Source organism: Canis aureus, chromosome 17 (assembly GCF_053574225.1).
Source record: "Canis aureus isolate CA01 chromosome 17, VMU_Caureus_v.1.0, whole genome shotgun sequence".
Taxonomy (NCBI): domain Eukaryota; kingdom Metazoa; phylum Chordata; class Mammalia; order Carnivora; family Canidae; genus Canis; species Canis aureus.
This window is the reverse complement of record NC_135627.1, coordinates 10,471,531-10,490,329: the sequence shown is the minus strand read 5'-3', so window position 1 is coordinate 10,490,329 and position 18,799 is coordinate 10,471,531. Positions and strand designations below refer to the sequence as shown.

The following is an 18,799-nucleotide window of genomic DNA, read 5'->3' as shown; positions in this document are numbered from 1 at the left end:
TTTAGCTTGGTCCCCGTCACCGAGCATCGTGATACAGCGGCGACTTAGCACTCAGAGTGAGAGGTGAACCAGGTCTGGGTCTTTGCCTATTTGGAATGGAAATAGGGGGTGCAGGAGAGGCAGGATTAGCTGCTGCGATTGAGAAGAGGTGAGAATTACTTTGTAGTTCTTTCACAGACTCTAATAAGGTGGCAGTAACCACTGTGATGAAGAAACAGAAGTGAAGGGAGGCTGACAGGTCCACTCCTGTCTTACTTAATTTACAGTGTCAATGAGACATTCTTTTCCTACAGACCTAGTGCTGTGCATATTGGGCAGAGGGTGCGTGCTGGTCTGGGTGTTGGCCACTTCTCCCCCAGAAGTCATAGAACTGGGGGACGAGTCTTAGTTCTGAAAGCAAGAACTGTTCTCCGATTCCTTCGATTTTTTTTTTTTGCATTTGTTGGTTCTGTTTTTATAGAAAGCTGAAATAATGGTCATGAATATTCTGATCCCATTACATTGACTCCTGAATCTTACTTCCAGTGTTTATTTACAGGTGGTACATGTACCACAAGGTTTATCACAGCCATTACATGTGATTCACAGGTTTATATTAAAATGTGATTGATATAATAAATACTTTCTATAGGGACTCACCACACTGAGTCATAAGAGCTTCATCATTTCCATAAAACACTCTTTTTACCTTTACACTTGGCCAATTCTAAATTATGCAGTCAACTTGCTCTGCTTTATTTATTTTTTTAAAATTTAGATTTACATAATACTTGAATTTATAATGTGGCACAGAATACTACATCACAATTTTTTAAATGGTGCATTTTCAGGGGGGAAAGAGGCTAATGGTATAGCCCTTCATTTCCTCTTGAGCTTTGTTAAGGCACATATAGACTTTCAATGCAGTGGTATTTAATTTCTGCAATGCCTTAATTTTTTTTTCTGCAATGTCTTAAAAAAGAAGTTCATATATATTTATGCTTTGGCTACCAGCCACTTTTAATAGGTCTATAACATTCCATTATATTAATATGCAACACAAGTATTTGTTCTACCATTTTGCAGATAGTTCTACCACCATAATAGTGATGTAATACAACTACTTTCTTATTTTATGAGCAATATTGATACATAGTGAATCACCAGTTTCAAAGAAAAACTGTAGAATAATGATTAAAATATCACAGGTGTCTAATTCTTCTACTTTGCTCAGATTATAATGTTCATTCTCAAGATATTTTTAGTATTGACAATGAATTTAGTGGGGGAAATGGCACATATTAAGTCTCTGGAAGCCTGGCAAATCTTGTTCCTAGAATTTTTATGAATGACATATCAATATATTGGTGGTATTCTGACCTTCTAGCTGAGTGAATTTCAAAGCATCCATTTCCAGGTTCTATATGGCTCCTGCCCCAGTGTCGGTATTTGGCCACCACAAAATCTTATGACTGCTCTTTCCTTCTGACTGCTCCTCTCATTCCTTAGACTCTACTGAAAAAGCCAGATTCTCTTGAACTAAGGGTTTGCTAGGTATTTGCTATTTTTAAAGTTTTATACATTCAGCTATAGACAATCTGTCTTCCTTCTTTTTTTTAAAAAAAGATTTTATTTATTTATTCATGATAGATAGATTTTATTTATTTATTCATGCAGGGAGCCTGATGTGGGCCTCAATCCCAGGACTCCAGGACTGCGCCCTGGGCCAAAGGCAGGCGCCAAACCGCTAAGCCATCCAGGGATCCCCTGTCTTCCTTCTTTTTACCCAGAATACATTTCAGCACAGTTTGTTAAATTACACAATGCAGAAGCAGGTGTGTTCCTAGTTTCATTAATCCCTCCAGTTTGGTTGTGAAATAACTATTCTGCTCACCAGGCTTCTCATCCTCTCTACCTAACACTCAACTTTTGGGTCAGCATGATTCAGGCTGATGAAAGTCACAGTTTATTTTGATTGAAAGAGGGTGACCTTACCATTTTAGACTGGGTTTTCTTGGCTGAGAACCTCTACCTCTGTTTTGCATTCTCTCTAACTCTGCATACAGTCATCTCCTTGTCTTATGCATCTTCCCCTTTCCCTTCCCACTTCTTTAAAGTTTACTTTTACTACTTTTTTTTTCCTTATGATACAGCTTAACGACAGCCCATTAGCTGAAATGTCACCTTTAGTTTCATCTCTCTCTACAGTGAACTTTATTAATACTTCCTTCATAAAAATTATTTTCAAGCAAACAATAGAAGCACAGCAGGCATCTGTGGTCAACACCCTGTAATCCGGTTTTTCTTTTTCCTTCTTACCATTTAAAATCACACTATCCTAAGTTGTCTTGTGAGCTGTAGTTGGAAACAATCTCACTTTTTACACAGGTCAACAAAAAGTCAAATGTAATCAGAGCAATGTAAAACGGGGTATGTTCAACACAGATGCACTTTTAAATGAATTCTATAAAATCAAGTTATTTAATTTACACTTTGGAGTGCCCATTTTTTGTCAGCAAAATATGACTATTCTCAGAAATCTGTCACCACAGAAGCAAAATCAAGAGATTGCTGTGTTAATTCAAGCACTTCAAAGGTAACAAAAAGACTATCCACAATGAACGGTTAATTACATTTTCACTCTTTCAGTATTCACATCACAGGGCTTTCCTTTGAAACAATAATAAAGGGAAAAACACTGAGGGAAAAAAATAGAGTCTTTCAACTGGATAAGTAAGTCTTCCATAGTCCTTATCCCCTAATCATAGGCAAAGTGGGGGAAAAGACGAATTTCACAAACACTCTGCAAACTGCAATCAGGACTGAAATACACAATACGTACCTGGCGGATGAGGGAGATATTTTAAAGAGACAATAGATAATGGTTATGAATATGCATTTGCTATACACTTAAGCTTGATTTTCATTGTGGGCTGACAAATTGGTGCCCCCAGGGGGCGATGGAATAGCCCGCTGTTTTTTATTCCAGAACAAACTGCAGCCAAACATGTTTTTTTTTTTTTTTTTCTCTTGTTTTGCTGCTTGGCATATGCCTGTCCTTGAAAAGACTAAATCAGGAGCTCCCTGGGTTGTGCGGCACCACTGGGCCAGCATGGATAAAAACAAAGCAGAGCTTGTATATTCATGTGGACTGTTTTTCTTTTTTCTTTCTTTGGCTTAGAATGCTTTGTAGTATTTTGCAAAAAGAAGCATACAATATAAGAAAAATGCTCATTTTAATTAAGTTCAAGCCTAAAGACAGGCTTATGGAACAGAGATTTTAACTTTTAAGTGTTCAGTTTTGTTTTGTTTTAGATTTTATTTATTTATTTGACAGAGATAGAGCACAAGCAGGGGAAGCAGCAGGTAGAGGGAGAGGGAGAAGCAGACTCCTCACTGAGCAGGGAGCCAGTGCTGGGCTCAATCCCAGGCGCCTGAGATCATGGCCTGAGCCGAAGGCAGACACTCAACCAACTGAGCCACCTAGCTGCCCCTAGTGTTCAATTTTTAAGAGAATGTGATGCATATGTCTCGCAGGCCTAGGGCCTCCATCCACATATTTATATGTCAATCCACAAACGGTCTCCAGATCTTTTACCATCAGTATTTTAACTATTTCAGAGCAGGTAGGACTGGATGAGTGAGAATCAGAAGTTTACTATGTGGGCACTGATCACACAGCAATCCGTAGCCTTTTAACACTTGCATCATTTGGTTTTGAATGATAGGTTTTATTTGTTGGTTGGTTGGTTGGTTTGTGTTTACTAGTCCTATTTCTGTATTGGTTGTAGGCTCAGAAAGGGCAGGGATTAAGCTCTTGCCTAATCTGGCCAGGTTGTAGGTTAGTACTTAGATACGGCAGTTGAGACTCAGGAAAACTGGGTTGAATCAGATTGAGCTAACTTGATCAGCTCAGGATAGTGAATGTGGTTTGGAAGATGTCAGGAAAAACACAGCAACTGCTGATTATGCTTAAAGCAAAATTTCCAGGGTACTGGGAAGTGACCTCAGTCCAAAGACTTTTTGGGCAGTATAGTATAGAGGTGGAAATATCAGATTTAATTTAGTTATGTTGAACATTTTCTTTCACTGAATTAGTTCTCATTAAAAAAAATCACTTATAAATTAAAAAATCTGTGTAGTTGACCTTTTGGCTTTGGTTATCACAATTGGTGAACCCAACTAAGTATCTCAAAACTTAAAAAAATTTCACATAAATCTGGTTAAGAAAAACCAACTTGAGTTTTAGTGCAACAGTGTATTCTATCTGTCTCACACTACATACAAATAGTATGTTATGATTCCTTAAAGACCTAATGGTGAAAGGTAGAAATTTAAAACAGTTAGGGAAAGACAGAGGAGAACATTTTTACTACCTCAGGGTGGGAAATAATTTCTTAAGCATGAATCCAGAACAAATACTGAACGTAACTGAAAAACTCATCATTTTGACCACATCAAAATATAATGTCAAAAGCCCTCACAGACACACTGAAATAGCAAAATGCTGCCTAAGGGAGGAGATTTGTAACACCTATAGTAGTCATGGGATTACTACCCAGAGGATATTGGGAAAATAGGTAAAGCCTACAATACAATTGGGTGAGTCACAAAGATGGCCAGTAAACTTATGAAGAAGTGCTCCCTTATTAATAATGATTGAAATTCAAAAATGCAAGTATAAGGACAAGTGATACTACCGTCCTACTCATCAGACTGTCAAAATCTTAAGTCTAACGATATCAACTATAAGTGAGAATGTAAGAACACAGGGATTCTCAAGTGTTGCACTTGAGAAGGTGAATTAGTGCAGCTCATGCAAAGAACTAGGATAGGGATATAAGATCCAGACAGTAAATATTTTAGGCTTTGACGGCCAAGAGGCAACACTGATGAAATTCTGTGCATACATACATAGTAATTTAAAAGCGTGCAAACCATCTCTTGCTCACAGGATATATATATATATATATAAAGCTTGCGGGCCAGATTTGATATATGGGCTTGCAGACCCATGCCACAGAGCCATCTGGACCGGATCCAGGATCCTGAATTCTACTTTCTGGCCTATATCCTAGAGAAACTCTCACACAAGTGGACACAAGTTACAACAAACATATTTGTTGCAACATTATGAGAGCAAAACATTGGAGGACAACCTAAGTATCCACTAAGAAGGCCCAATGAACAAATATGGCATAGTTGGTCATATTCTATATATTCATGGCTATATGTACTAAAGACCAAATGAATTTTATGTGTCTTAAGATAAAAAGATTTCAAAAACAGTATTTGGTCGTGGGATCCCTGGGTGGTGCAGCAGTTTGGCGCCTGCCTTTGGCCCAGGGTGCGATCCTGGAGACCTGGGATCGAATCCCACATTGGGCTCCCGGTGCATGGGAGCCTGCTTCTCCCTCTGCCTATGTCTCTGCCTTTCTCTCTCTCTTTCTCTCTCTGTGACTATCATAAATAAATAAAAATTAAAAAAATAAAGATAAAAAAACAGTATTTGGTCATAAACTTAGCTGAGAATGTATGTAGAGTTTGATACCATTTATTCTGAAAATGGCTGCTACTAATGATCTGAGGGAAGGAAACAATGATCACATATAAATTGGCCTCAGAATGGTATGTGGTCATAGCAGCGAAAGAAGTGTACAAGGACATCTCCCCCAGGGATTACCATCAGGGCACTGGAGCAGAGCTTCTCAAACTAGAAAATTAATATGAATCTTAAAAGCTAATGGTATAAAATGTTTGTCGATCATAATCTTAAACTTAAAGCACTATATGTGTTGGATGGATACATAAATATGTGGGAAACTAATGCACTTCATTGATTTTAAGACATTCATTTTCAAATTTTAACAACTCTGAAACTGGTATGCAACTTCTCATCTATGTGTCTGGTTATTTGTTGTTTTTTCTTAATGTCAAACAAAAGAAATCTTCCTATAGTTGATAGCATGTTAAATTCAGTAAAATACTTAAAACTGGTAGCTTCAGACCAAATGCACCCTAATCGTTGTCTGGGAGAAAGGGTGTCGGGAAAGAAGGAAAGATTAAGGCAGCGAAGGCCTTGGTCCAGGAAGGGGCATCATTGACAGTTTAAACTGATCAATAATCCTTTGTTTCTAGAAATTAAAAGCATCTAAATTAACATAGTAAAATTTTGACATTTATTAATGTATGCCTTTAAATGCACACACCATCTTATTTAAACTCAGTGTTGGGGAGAGCTGTGATCATCCTCACATTCCACGGCTAATACATCCTCAAAAATACAGCTCACATGTAGATGGCAATCTTGGAAAATAGGCATGTGAGGCATTATTATCCTCATTTTCAGATACAACCCGACAGAGAGGTAAGAGAAGTTGTCTGAATCTTCCAAAGTCACACATCTCGTGACCAGCAGAGCTAGAGGCTGACTCCAGACTTTGAACACCACAGCTATGCTCCTCCTTATTTACCAAAGTGCACTTGTTGCTTTACAGATTTGGAAAAGACTATGAATAACAGAAGAAATTATTTCAATTTGTAAGTTTTTGGGCAGCCCGGGTACTCAGCGGTTTAGCGCCACCTTCAGCCCAGGGCCTGATCCTGGAGACCTGGAATTGAGTCCCATGTCAGGCTCCCTGCATGGAGCCTGCTTTTCCCTCTGCCTGTGTCTCTGCCTCTCTCTCTTTTTGTGTCTCTCATGAATAAATAAGTGAAATCTTTTAAAAAAAATTATAAGTTTTAACTTAGAACCACTCTTTGAAAATCATGGTGAAAAAATTACAATAATTTTTTTGGGCAGATACTTGAATCAGTAGAATGAAAGGCACAATTACATATGGGGTTTCCAGATGTGCTCTGCGGATTCCTAGGTGTGCAGGTGAGCCCCTGGGGGTCCTTGGAAGTGCTTCAGTATTCCATGTTTTTGGCCCTATAAGGAAAATTTAGACTGCCCAAGAAGTCAAAGTACCAAATTTGATATTTTATTTCATCATATTAGTGATCTCTGTAGAAGTTCTCCTGAAAAAAAAAATTGCTTTAGTAAACAGTTTACTAGCCTGAATCATTTTCCTTCTCACTTTCATTTTGTGTGAGACTCACTAAAGGATCAAATCTATGTGGATTCTTTTCGGCCATGAGGATTAGCAAACAAGTATACTGTTTTAATAGAAACATAATTAGATAGGTTATAACCATACATAGATGATTTCATTTAAATCTATTTTACCTTTAACCCATGATCAGTAGTTAAGCTATTCCATAGTTTTAAAGGAACTTAAACACATAGTAGATGCTTAGTAAACATTAGTTGAGTTCACAAATGAGTGAATGAATGAATGAATGAATGAATGACATAGACTTAAAGGTTCTGGAAGGGAGGAGGCAAAGCCCTTGGGGGCCACGTGTCACACAGCGCAGGCAGATCTGGCTCTGGAAGCTGGGCCTCCATTCCCTCTGTTGAATGTTCTTTCCTTTTGTGCATATTTTAAAAGTCATTCCATGTAAAAAAATGCCAAAACTACTACTTCCAGGTGATTCTACTGCTTGACTCTAAAACTTTGCACCACATTACAATGCATCCCCATATACTTCTTGACGATGAATCTCAGTTTTGAAAGAAAGGCTCTGCCTATAGCAAACGCAACCTCAAACACATCTAGTTTATGAAGCACTTATTTAATTCATATTTAGAATTGGAAGAGCCCTTAATGCTCATTTGTAATCTGTTTTATTTCATTGACTCTTGGCCAGAGGTTTGACTCCATGAAGACAATTTTCAGCAATAGTACTAGACTTCACAATCTAAGGAAACAGCAACTTAGCTGAATGGCCCACAGGCTATAAGACCAGAAAGATTATGAACATTCTGGCTCTAGCATTTACACTCCACATGGCATTGGGCAGATTTCTTAACTCCTCTGAGCCTCAGTTTCATTATCTGTAAAGTGGGAACATTACTACCTTGGTTGTTTCAAATACTAGGAATAAAATTATAAAACATTTTGCTTTTCAATGAAGAACAGCAGGTTTTTGTTTTTTTCAATTTCATGTCTCTCTGATACAGGGTAACATTTTGAATTCTTATGTTGGAACTTTTAATATAATAGCCCTTAAGTCTGCTTCTTAAACACACCACACACACATTTATTGTAAAGGAGATATGCTTTTGCCATTGGAAAGACTTGAGGATTACATCCCTTCATATGTCAAGAGCACATTTCACACTGTTTTTCTTTCTGTTTAATACAAATGCATGGAAAAGAAAATATCCACACGTGTGACAGAAGTCAATTTTTCCAGGGTTTTGATATTTCATTTTCATGATGCTTTTTCTGATAATTGTAGCTCTGAGTTTTAATTTTTTCCCACGTGCTTCTTTCAGCCACAAGCCCCAAAACACTGAGCTGACTTCTAACTGTGCCCTGGGAGCACTTTGTCTTCAGTTTAGTCTCAGTTTGGAAAAGGAAGTGGTGACACTAAAGAATGTGTCTCTACATGATCAATAATAATAACAGCAGCAATAATAATAATGTAGTCCGGCTGGATCCTTAGATTATCTAGAGTGGGAAATGCTTAGAGATAGTTAAACAGGTACACAAATGTGTTTCCATTTTGTCTTGACTTGTTTTCTCCTATGCAGACATCTGACAGAGCCACCTTCCTTATATCTGAAATCTAGTTCCTCAAGGAGCTTGATTCATAGGAGTTGAGATTGGCAGGGACCTCATCTGGCCAGACTCTATATGGGTTCTCCCGTTCTTGCTCTGAAATGGAAACTAGGCCACAGAAACCGGCTGATGCTCACCCCATTATGGTTTTAAGATAGAATTGAAAATAAGTGCTAAACTCACCAGAGTGGCAAAGAGATGGTACAAAATGAAATAGATGGCCACCACAGGTGCCCACATGTGTCCCACAGCATTCAAGGTTTGGTCCATCACGTCTACCCATCCTTCCTGGGTGAGGATCTGGAACATGGACATAAATGCCTGGGGAGGAAGACAAGGGAAGTGTGAAACACCAGCTCAGGCGTGCATGTGCATCCAGTTTAAAACTAGTATGTAATGTTGGAGGACTCTGATCTCAATATTATTGATCTTTATCTGACTCTTGGGGAAGAACAGCCTTAATTCAACAGATGGGAAAGAGCTGAGAACTAAAGATCCTAAAAGTCTGATATCTAACTTTTCAGTGTGGAAAACTAAAATAATCACCCCGAATTAACATTAGCCTTGTGGGTGGGTAAATACTACTAAGTAAATTAAAAAAAAACATGAGGACCTTTTTTATTTGACTTTCTTTTTTTTTCTTTCCTCTAAGCAAGCTAACGATTTAACATTTCCAACAGATAACTGTATTTTTATTTTGCTGCTAAGTGCAACTTATTTTTATAGTGAATTCCATTTGACTGTCTAAAGGCATATGAGAATAATAGCCTTAATATTACTTTTATAGTACCCATCTATCAAATTATTTCAGTTATATTAAAAACACTAGACTCTTTAAGAAAGAAATATTTCTTTTCTTTTTTTAATAGAGAGAGAGGGGGGCACAGGGAGAGGCAGAGAGAGAATCTGAAGCAGCCTCTGTGCCCAGAGCAAGCAGGACTTGGGGCTTGATCTCATGACCCTGAGATCATGACCTGAGCTGAAATCAAGAGTGGGGGCCTTAAGGAACAGAGCCACCCAGGCACCCCAAGAAAGAAAGATTTCTAAACATGTTTTTCATAATTTTTTCTGTTTTATTTTCAAGGCACAGAGTCAAGACCATGAAAGGGGCCAAGACGTAAGTAAGTAAGTAAGTAAGTAAGTAAGTAAGTAAATAAATACATACAGAGCATGCCAACAAAATCCAGCCAAGCTAAAAGACTCATACTTTCTCTGCCAAGATCTTTGGTTAGTTCCATTCTTACACATTTTTCTTATTAAATATGGGGATGTATAGCTTTGATTCGTGCATACATTAGTGGTCATTATATGTTCCTTAATGAGAATTTATTACGATGATGATGTCTGAAGAAAGTGACAACTGGAATCTAGTGACTCTCTGAAAATGTCTTTATAGGCCTTAGTACAATGAAGATGTAAATTGGACTCTCAGATTCCAAGAAATAAGGTCAAGGATAATACGAAATGGATAGAACCCAAGATAAGAGCCCTGTTACACTGATAGAATTTTAGAGACAAATGCACACTACAGACAATCTACTCTGACTCTTTTATTTTTGAAGATAAGGAAAATGAGGCTTAGAGATGATAAGGTGATCAGGCCAAAGTCACTCTACTAATGTGTACACTGACAGGTAGCACTGAGTCATTATGATTCTGAAGTAAGTCCTTTTCCAAGTATTGCATTCTATCTGCAGTAAGGTCTTGAAACCACTGCTTTCCAGGCTGCACCCCACACAGTAAACTCTCTTAGCAGTTAGCTTTGCTAGGGGCATTTAAATGAACTGTTTTGGAAGTACAACGTTAAATGCCTAGCGCATAGTGGGCCCATTTGAACAAAGGAGCAATTAATTGTTAAATGATTCTTGTGCTAGGTTTTCCACTTATCTTTTGTCTTTGTCAGAAACACTTAACATCTCTTTGAGTTAATTTTTCTATAATCCCATTACCCTACAATGTGTTTTGTTCATGAAAGTACGAAGTAGGCTGTTATTGATGCTTGAACTCAGCATTGCCAAGGACAATATAATGCTTTCGTTGCCAGGATGCCTAAGAGAATATTAGCTCTAACTCATCCTAAAAATGCTTCAGAAGATTTTGCAACACATCATTTAACTTCATAAGTATGCCAGCACTTATCATTGATGGCAATTATTTTTTTCTGTGTTTTTTTTCTAATATGTATTACATCCAAAGACAAGTTCCAAAGACAATTCATATAAAAATATCAAACTGCTGTATTTTCTTCAATGAAGATGTCACCAGTGTCAAAGTGTGTGTAAATCCTAAAGGCTCAACAGCAATAGGGGAAGATCAGAACACCCACCAGTATAAAGGGAATTTTACCTAACATGGATTCTTTCCCCCAAAATGACAGGCAATCTTGTGATTAAATCCAACATTTATTCTTAGTATCTAGAGACCAAAAAAATGCAGGTGTACCTTTCAACTGCCTTGGGCACTAACCAAATTAATTTTTTTTTCATCCACTGCATTAGCTTTCATGAATACTCAGCTATTACACATTCAGTAAATGCTTGGGAACGTGGAACTATGGGATTGTAACCTGTTGCTGGCAGATAAGCAATGTGGGCAAGAACACTGGGGTTATTTTCTACTCTTTTCAGAGTCTCAGAAGAAAAAAAAATCTCATTTCTGCACAGCTTAGCCACCTGAAAGTGCATGTTGTAAGATGCCATGAATTATATTTGAGAGCAATGCTTTGTTAACAATGTGAATGTTTCTACCTGCTTATGTGGATAAACCAATGAAAGGTAACGCCATGAAATACTTCTATTATAGGCCAAAAATTAATTTGTGCCTTGCCTGAAGGCTGCTATGTCAGGTTTGTTGAGATTTTATCCAGAAATTTAAATCCCAAAGATTGAGCTGTAACTCAAGTACACTTATATTTATATTGTCCAGAGAATGTGTGTCCCTTGGAGTCTGCTTAGCTTATTTATTTAAACGTGGATTATTAGTGGTTTCTGGAGGCTTGATGTGTCAGGAGTTGAGATGAGGAAGACATGGTTTCCTCTACTAAGAAATTTATAATCAAGAGTGATAGGAAAGGATGAAAATGACCAATTCTAGGAAAAGGCAAAATGGAAACTGTGGTGTATAAGAGTACTATTGGTAAAGCCATCAAGGAGCAAGTTAGAAGTACCAATGTATCCCTTTTGGGTGAGGCAAGAACTGTTTGGGGAAAATTATGGCAAGTAATTATCATGATAAAAATGAAGAGAAGTATATGATGGAGAAGAGGGCAAGGAAAAAAGGCCTGGAGGAAGTCGTCTCTTTTCTCTGAGCTACCTATTCTTACATAATGCCAATTTCCTATCCTGTTGACCTTTCTCTATTGGTTTCCACCAGCTCTATATAAATTAAGAAACCTAATCTTTTATCTGTCATATATATTTAAGGTATATTCCTCTATCCATTTCTGGTATTTTTTTGCAAACATGAATTTTAATTTCTTTGTGGTCTAATATGCTTTTTTCTTTTATCTAAGATTAAAAAACTTCTCTCACTGGAAGATTAGACTTAAATGTACTCATACTTTTATGAAGTAGTTTTAGTTTCTTTCTCTTATTATGTTTAACATGCTGAACCAAAAGTCACTATTTAAATCCATCTAAATCTGGAATTTATTTTAGTATAAGAAGTGAGATAAGGAATTTATTTTTTCAAATAGGTGATCAGCTGATTCAGCACAAAATAATTGAAAAAAAAATCTATCTTTTCACTAATTTGGAATACCCCCTTTATTAAATACTGAATACTCATATAATTTCAGCTCCAGGGATCCCTGGGTGGCCCTGCGGTTTGGTGCCTGCCTTTGGCCCAGGGCGTGATCCTGGAGTCCCGGGATCGAGTCCCATGTCGGGCTCCCTGCATGGAGCCTGCTTCTCCCTCTGCCTGTGTCTCTGCCTCTCTCTCTTTCTCTCTCTCTCTCTCTCTTTCTCCTAGTCTCATGAATAAATGAATAAAATCTTAAAAAATATTTCAGCTCCATTTCTAAATGTCTATTCTTTTCCATTAATCTATCTCATGTCCAGATTGCCTAACAATTGTACATTCATTTTAATAACTGGTAGGATTCCTAGCTGCTTTTCATAATATTTTGAACTCTTTATTAATTTTAAATATTAATTCCTCAAAACATCTCTTTATTAGAACTCTATTAATTTTAAATATTAATTCCTCAAAACATCTTGTTTTATTTGTTGAGATCACATTAATCTAAGAAAAATTGATATTTCTTATTCTCCAATCTCACAGGAATGTTTACCTTTCCATTTATTAAGTTTTTATTCATGATTCTGAACAAATATCTTTTCTTATATAGTTTCCACATATTTCTGGTTAAGATGATTAATATTACTTTTCAAATTTAATCAAGGTGATACCATCTCATTAAAATGTTGCATAGTAAAGAAACTTGATGATTGGTTTCTTAATGAATGATAAGCAACAGCTGTATGCCTAAGCATGTTTTTCACTCCTAATTGGTCTTTCATGCTTGTCAATACATTGTTAATCAACAGATTGATAGTCAATCTGTAGACTATGAAAACATTGTTCACTGTTGAATCCAGTTTTGTTCCCAGATCATACTTCCTCCTCCAGTGCTCCAATGTATGAACACTATGGCAGAGGGAAAATGTTCCAGATCGAGTGGCTCTCTTTCTCACTTTCTGCTAATTACTCAGAAGTCATGCTCAGTTTCATGTTTATTTGAATCTTTGTTTTCTTACATGATTTTCAGTTTAGTTTAGTTTTGGTTGAGATTTTCTGATTGTTTTTCACACATTTCATTCAGAAAAGAAATAGATACTATTTTTCTCTTCTACTTTTTTTTTTAAATTTTTTATTTATTTATGATAGTCACAGAGAGAGAAAGAGAGGCAGAGACACAGGCAGAGAGAAGCAGGCTCCATGCACTGGGAGCCCGATGTGGGAATCGATCCTGGGTCTCTAGGATCGCGCCCTAGGCCAAAGGCAGGCGCCAAACCGCTGCACCACCCAGGGATCCCTCTCTTCTACTTCTTATAGCTTCCAGTTTCTTCTGGTTTTTATCTACTGTTTGGAATAAATTCCACTGTTACACTCCTATAGCTGTTCTTCACTTTTTTTTTTAAGATTTTATTTATTTATTCCTGAGAGACAGAGAGAGAGAGAGAGAGAGAGAGAGAGGCAGAGACACAGGCAGAGAGAGAAGCAAGCTCCATGCAGGGAGCCCGACGCGGAACTTGATCCCAGGTCTCCAGGATCAGGCCCTGGACTGAAGGTGGCGCCAAACTGCTGAGCCACCTGGGCCGCCCCTATAGCTGTTCTTCCTAAAGCTTTTGATTACCCCAAAACCATTTGATTCTTACTCTCAGGTATTTTTCTTTGGGAGTCTTATCAATTGTTTTAATCTGGACTAATTGCTTTCTAGATCTGCTCCACAGATGTCAGAATCTTCATTTTTAGCTTTCTTATCTAGATCTTTTGTTCTCTCTATTGTAGTGTCAGAAAGTGATCCCAGAATCTCATCCCCCCTTAATACTTTGCAGAGACAGAAGTATTAGCTGGGGCTATGGGAAGTTATGCTTGGAATATCAAATTTCAGGCATTTCTTCAATTCAGATAGGTCCCAGAAATGTTTATTGCTGCCAGACCTATCAGTCCCTAGGTGTTGGCATCCTCTGATTCACCAGTGCTTCCAGCCATCTCCAAGGTAGGGTAGACAGGCTCATTCTGCTGGTTTTGGTTCTCCGTGTGGAGGGAGAGGACAAGAGGGGCTCTCCTTACCACCCTGCCCCCAGGGCCACCTGTCCCCTCTTGGCTTCTGTTTTCTTCTTTCCTCTGCATACTTGCATTGTGCTAACTTTCTGTTTATTGTGAGAGACAATTCATTTTTGGAAGTTAGGATTATTTTGCTTTCACTCTCAAGCTTTCTTCCTAGCTAGGAAAAATAAAATGGTGAGATCTAGCATTTTATTTTGCCTCTGGTAAAACAGCTGGAACAAGTCACTTCTACACTTGGGGATTTCTCATTGTCTTTTTTCCAGGCCTGTCATGCTCCCATGGCCCGGTCTCCTTAAATTGAGGGAGATGAGTACATGTTTATGATTTGCTTTTCCAATTTTATTTTCTTTTCAACATCTGGAAAACAGGCTTGAGGCATGAGCCTAGAGAGTTCATCCTCTCTCTATGATATTTTTCTTTCTCTCCCCCTTGCCTCCCTCCTTTCAAGTAGCTGCTATTCAAAGATAATGGTATGAAATTGTGGCCTTGCCTTTGTGTGGTTATTACTGGTGTAATTTTTTTCTGGCTGATAATTAGCTGTTTTATTTATTTATTTTTATTAGAGTTAGGTGAAAGCAAAGCAAGAGTGTTACCCTATACTGAAATAAATAGGCTATGTCTTTGTCTAGGCCTTGCAAAGCAATTCATAACCCTTTAAAAAAGATATCATGGATGTCCTTTGGTAACTTGATGCCCCAATGTATATTTTGGGTTTTGAGTATGTGTGGGTATCAGTCTAGGTTAAAAAAATAATTAAATAATTTTAAAAAGTAGGATGGGTAAGTACCTCAAGTTTTGGTCAACATATAGTGAGAATACACAGTATGATCTCATACGTAATATACAAATCTAGATGTTTTCTTGTGTGCCTTAAAATGATTGAAAGCCTATAAAATAAACTTCTTAGTACTTTGGAGACTGGAATGAGGAGGACTGAAGAACCAGGAAAGGGGTAAATATTCTCCTTTGAACTTTTCAAAGTAATATCTTTACTGAGATATATTTTACATATCATAAAATTCATCATTTAAACTGTACAATTAAGTGTTGGGCTGCTGGGTGGCTCAATCAGTTAGGCAGCTGACTCTTGATTTCAGCTCAGGTCATGATCTCAGAGTCCTGAGATCGAGCCCTGTGTTGAGTTCCTCACTCAGTGGGGAGTCTGTTGGAGATTCTCTCTCTTCCTCTCTCTCTGCCCCTTCCCCACTAAAATAAATAAACAAATCTTAAAAAAAAAAAGTCTACTATTATGTGCTTTTAGTTTATTTGTGGAGTTGTACAACATTACTCAATCTAATTTAAGAACATTATTTCCCTTTTCCCTCAAAAACTATGTACCCATTGGCAGTCACTCCCCATTCCTCCCTCCTGCAGCCTTCAGCAACCAATATTCTTTCTGTCTCTATGGATCTGCTCATTCTGCACATCTCCTATAAATGGAGTCATACAGTCTGTGGTCAGGGTTCATCCATGTTGTAGTGTGTTATCAGCACTTTACTACCAACTGATATTTCACTGTAAGGATATACCACATTTTATCTATTCATCAGTTGATGGGTGCTTGTGTTGTTTCCACTTTTTGACTATTGTGAGTAATGCTGCTCTGAACATTCTCATGCAGGTTTCTGTGTGGACATAAAAATTCCCTTTGACTTGATATGCCTTTCACCTTTTGTGTTCAAATATATGTAAAAACAGATACTTATTTTATTTTGAAAAAGATACACATCAAACATTTTAAAACTTGGAGAAGAATACCACCCATTTATTTTATCTATCTTTATCTGGTTTCAAGAACTCTTTCTCTATAATAGGTTTGCTTTTGAAATGAAATACACTTGACAGCTTATATAGTGGCTCAACCTTTTTATGGGGAGTGTCCCTGCTGTGTCTTACTACCAGTCAGCCCTAAAATAGAAGACTTGACTTGATGGTATTCACTGAGCATAAAAGTGACACCTCCTTTCGTTTTAATTGCCTTAATTAGTCACCTACTCAATGTCCTTGTTCCTTTTTTCCCCACTCAAACGGCAGTCATATGTTGGGGAGTTTTATCCTCTGAAAAACTCACTAACATCATGATCCTCTAATATTTTGTTTTATATTTTATTTAAAACTTGCTCAACAACTCAAAGCTGTAATATATTTTCAAAAGATTTATTTATTTATTTATTTTAGAAAGAGTGTATGAATGGGGTGGGAGGGGCAGAGAGAGGGAGAGAGAATCTGAAGCAGTCTCTGCTCAGCACACAGCCTGACATGGGGCTCATCCCACAACCATGAGACTATGACCTGAGCCAAAACAAGAGTCAGATGCTCAACTGACTGAGCCACCCAGGTGCTCCTAAAATCTGTAATGTTTAAAATGAAATCAAGAAATAGTAAATGTTGGACTTACCTAATGTTGGCTGGCAAAATCATGACTGACAAGATCAAGGTCTTACGGAGAATTGTGGGGGTGGGGGTGGAAAAAAACAATAAAAATGACACTTCTAATGTATTTTAAAATCTACAGTAAATAAAGCTCTAAGAGCAACACTTACTGTGGCTAAACTAAGTTATTCATAAATAAAAACTCTGTGGATTTGAAATCTGGAGTGAAGATATAGCGCTATAATGTCAAAGCCATTGACAGTAGCCATTTCTTTACTTCAGATTCCTCCTTAATGGTCAAGACAGAATTCTGTAGTTCATCAATTTAGTTACACTTTTCCCAGTTCCCCATACTCCATTGCTCTGGTTTTTGGCAGGAAAAATGGCAGCTCCAAGGTGATGTCTGACTCCTCATGGGTGTGTCCACCCTTCTGGCTGCTCTAAAGAGAGAGTTACCCCTAGGAAAACAGGATCCCCTCCCCCTGGGGTATTGGTGCCTCAATACCATTCAGGAAGCCTTTCCCCTTTGTTTCGGTGATTCTGTTACTAGCCACAAGCTTTTCAAAACTTCTTGTCATCTGTCATCTAACTTCATCCATCTCATCTTTGCCCTCACTCTCAAGAGATAACCTTCCCAGAGGGGAGAGCTAAGAGTGTCGTTTAAAATAGAAGTTGAATGAGCTGAGTATAAGACCTCGACCTGCTCTTGGTGGCAGAGCAGTAAGGCAAAGAACCAAATGTTCAGCTCTGCAGTCACAGGGCCTGTGTGTGAGATTAAATTGCCGACCAGTTTAGTGTCTCTGGGTGAAACACCTAGCCATCCTGACACTGAGCTTCCTCCAATGTGTGATAGCATCACTCTAAAGACTGTTTTGAGAATCAAAATATGTGTGAGTACTTTATAATCATGAAAGCACCATACAAGTAATATTTTTAATAAAAATAAATCTTTCCCAAATGGGATGCCTGGGTGGCTCAGTGGTTGAGAGTCTGCCTTTGGCTCAGGTTATGATCTTGGGTTCCTGGGATCGAATCCTGCATTGGGCTCCCTACCGGGAGATTGTTTCTCCCTCTGCCTGTCTCTACCTCTCTCTCTGTCTCTCATGAATAAATAAATAAAATCTTTAAAAAAATCTCTCCCATGGAAAAACAACTTTAATAACCCTTCTTTGGATTTCAGAACTCGCATATAGTTTCTAGGACTCTTATGTTACAATGTGATTCCATTTGTATAAAGTTCAAAATTACATTGGATAAGCTACGTTTTTAAGAATATATGTCCTTTTAGATATGTGATTTTGAAAGTATGACTGTTTGGATGGCATCATTTTATTTCATCTTTGAACTTAATGATTCCCTGGATATCCTCAATAGCTATAAATGTCTCTGTTTTATGATCTATTAATTGGAACTGGCAGTCAATTTGAAAACTTTGTTTTAACACAGTATATTTTCTAGTCCAGCTTCCCAGACTATATTTTACCTATAAATTACAGAAAAAGGCTACAGTAAGTGTTTTGTTACTAATAGAGCTGATAAATTGCCTTTTGGTGCTGCTAATTCATCCATGTATTTATTGAGTAAACAGTAAAAATCATGTTGTTAGCAAATGGACTGATAACAGACCGCTAAATAAAATAGGAGCTGTTATCACATACATGGAGATCTTGAAGTTATCACATACATGGAGATCTGAAAACACAATGGGACACTGACTGGGTTTTGTTGCAGGGCCCTGTTATGGAGAGTTTTGTTACCACTGACTTTTAAATGGTAAAGGTTTTAGACCTTGTAGGTCTCTCTTTTTACGAACTCTTTTGGAATTTGAGATTTGTTGAAACCAGTTACCTTTGTTTAATAGAAGTGAAATATTTAAGACATTAATCTCTCTGTAAAATGGTTATGCCTTATTCCTTGTCATTGAGAAAGAAATAAAAATTAAAACAAGGTTTTAATTAATTCTGTGACTGCCTTTTATATTGACA

The 18,799-nt window shown here is 37.5% G+C and overlaps 1 protein-coding gene across 6 annotated transcripts in view; it reads right to left on the bottom strand.

Annotated features, from left to right (window-relative positions):
- Positions 1–18,799, bottom strand: part of NALCN (sodium leak channel, non-selective) — a 318,959-nt gene that overhangs the window by 119,031 nt on the left and 181,129 nt on the right. For all 6 annotated transcript variants that reach the window (XM_077855055.1, XM_077855051.1, XM_077855050.1 and 3 more), the window contains one exon: positions 8,832–8,969. In XM_077855055.1, coding sequence (XP_077711181.1) covers positions 8,832–8,969 — 138 coding nt within the window. The remainder of the gene's footprint in view (positions 1–8,831; positions 8,970–18,799) is intronic.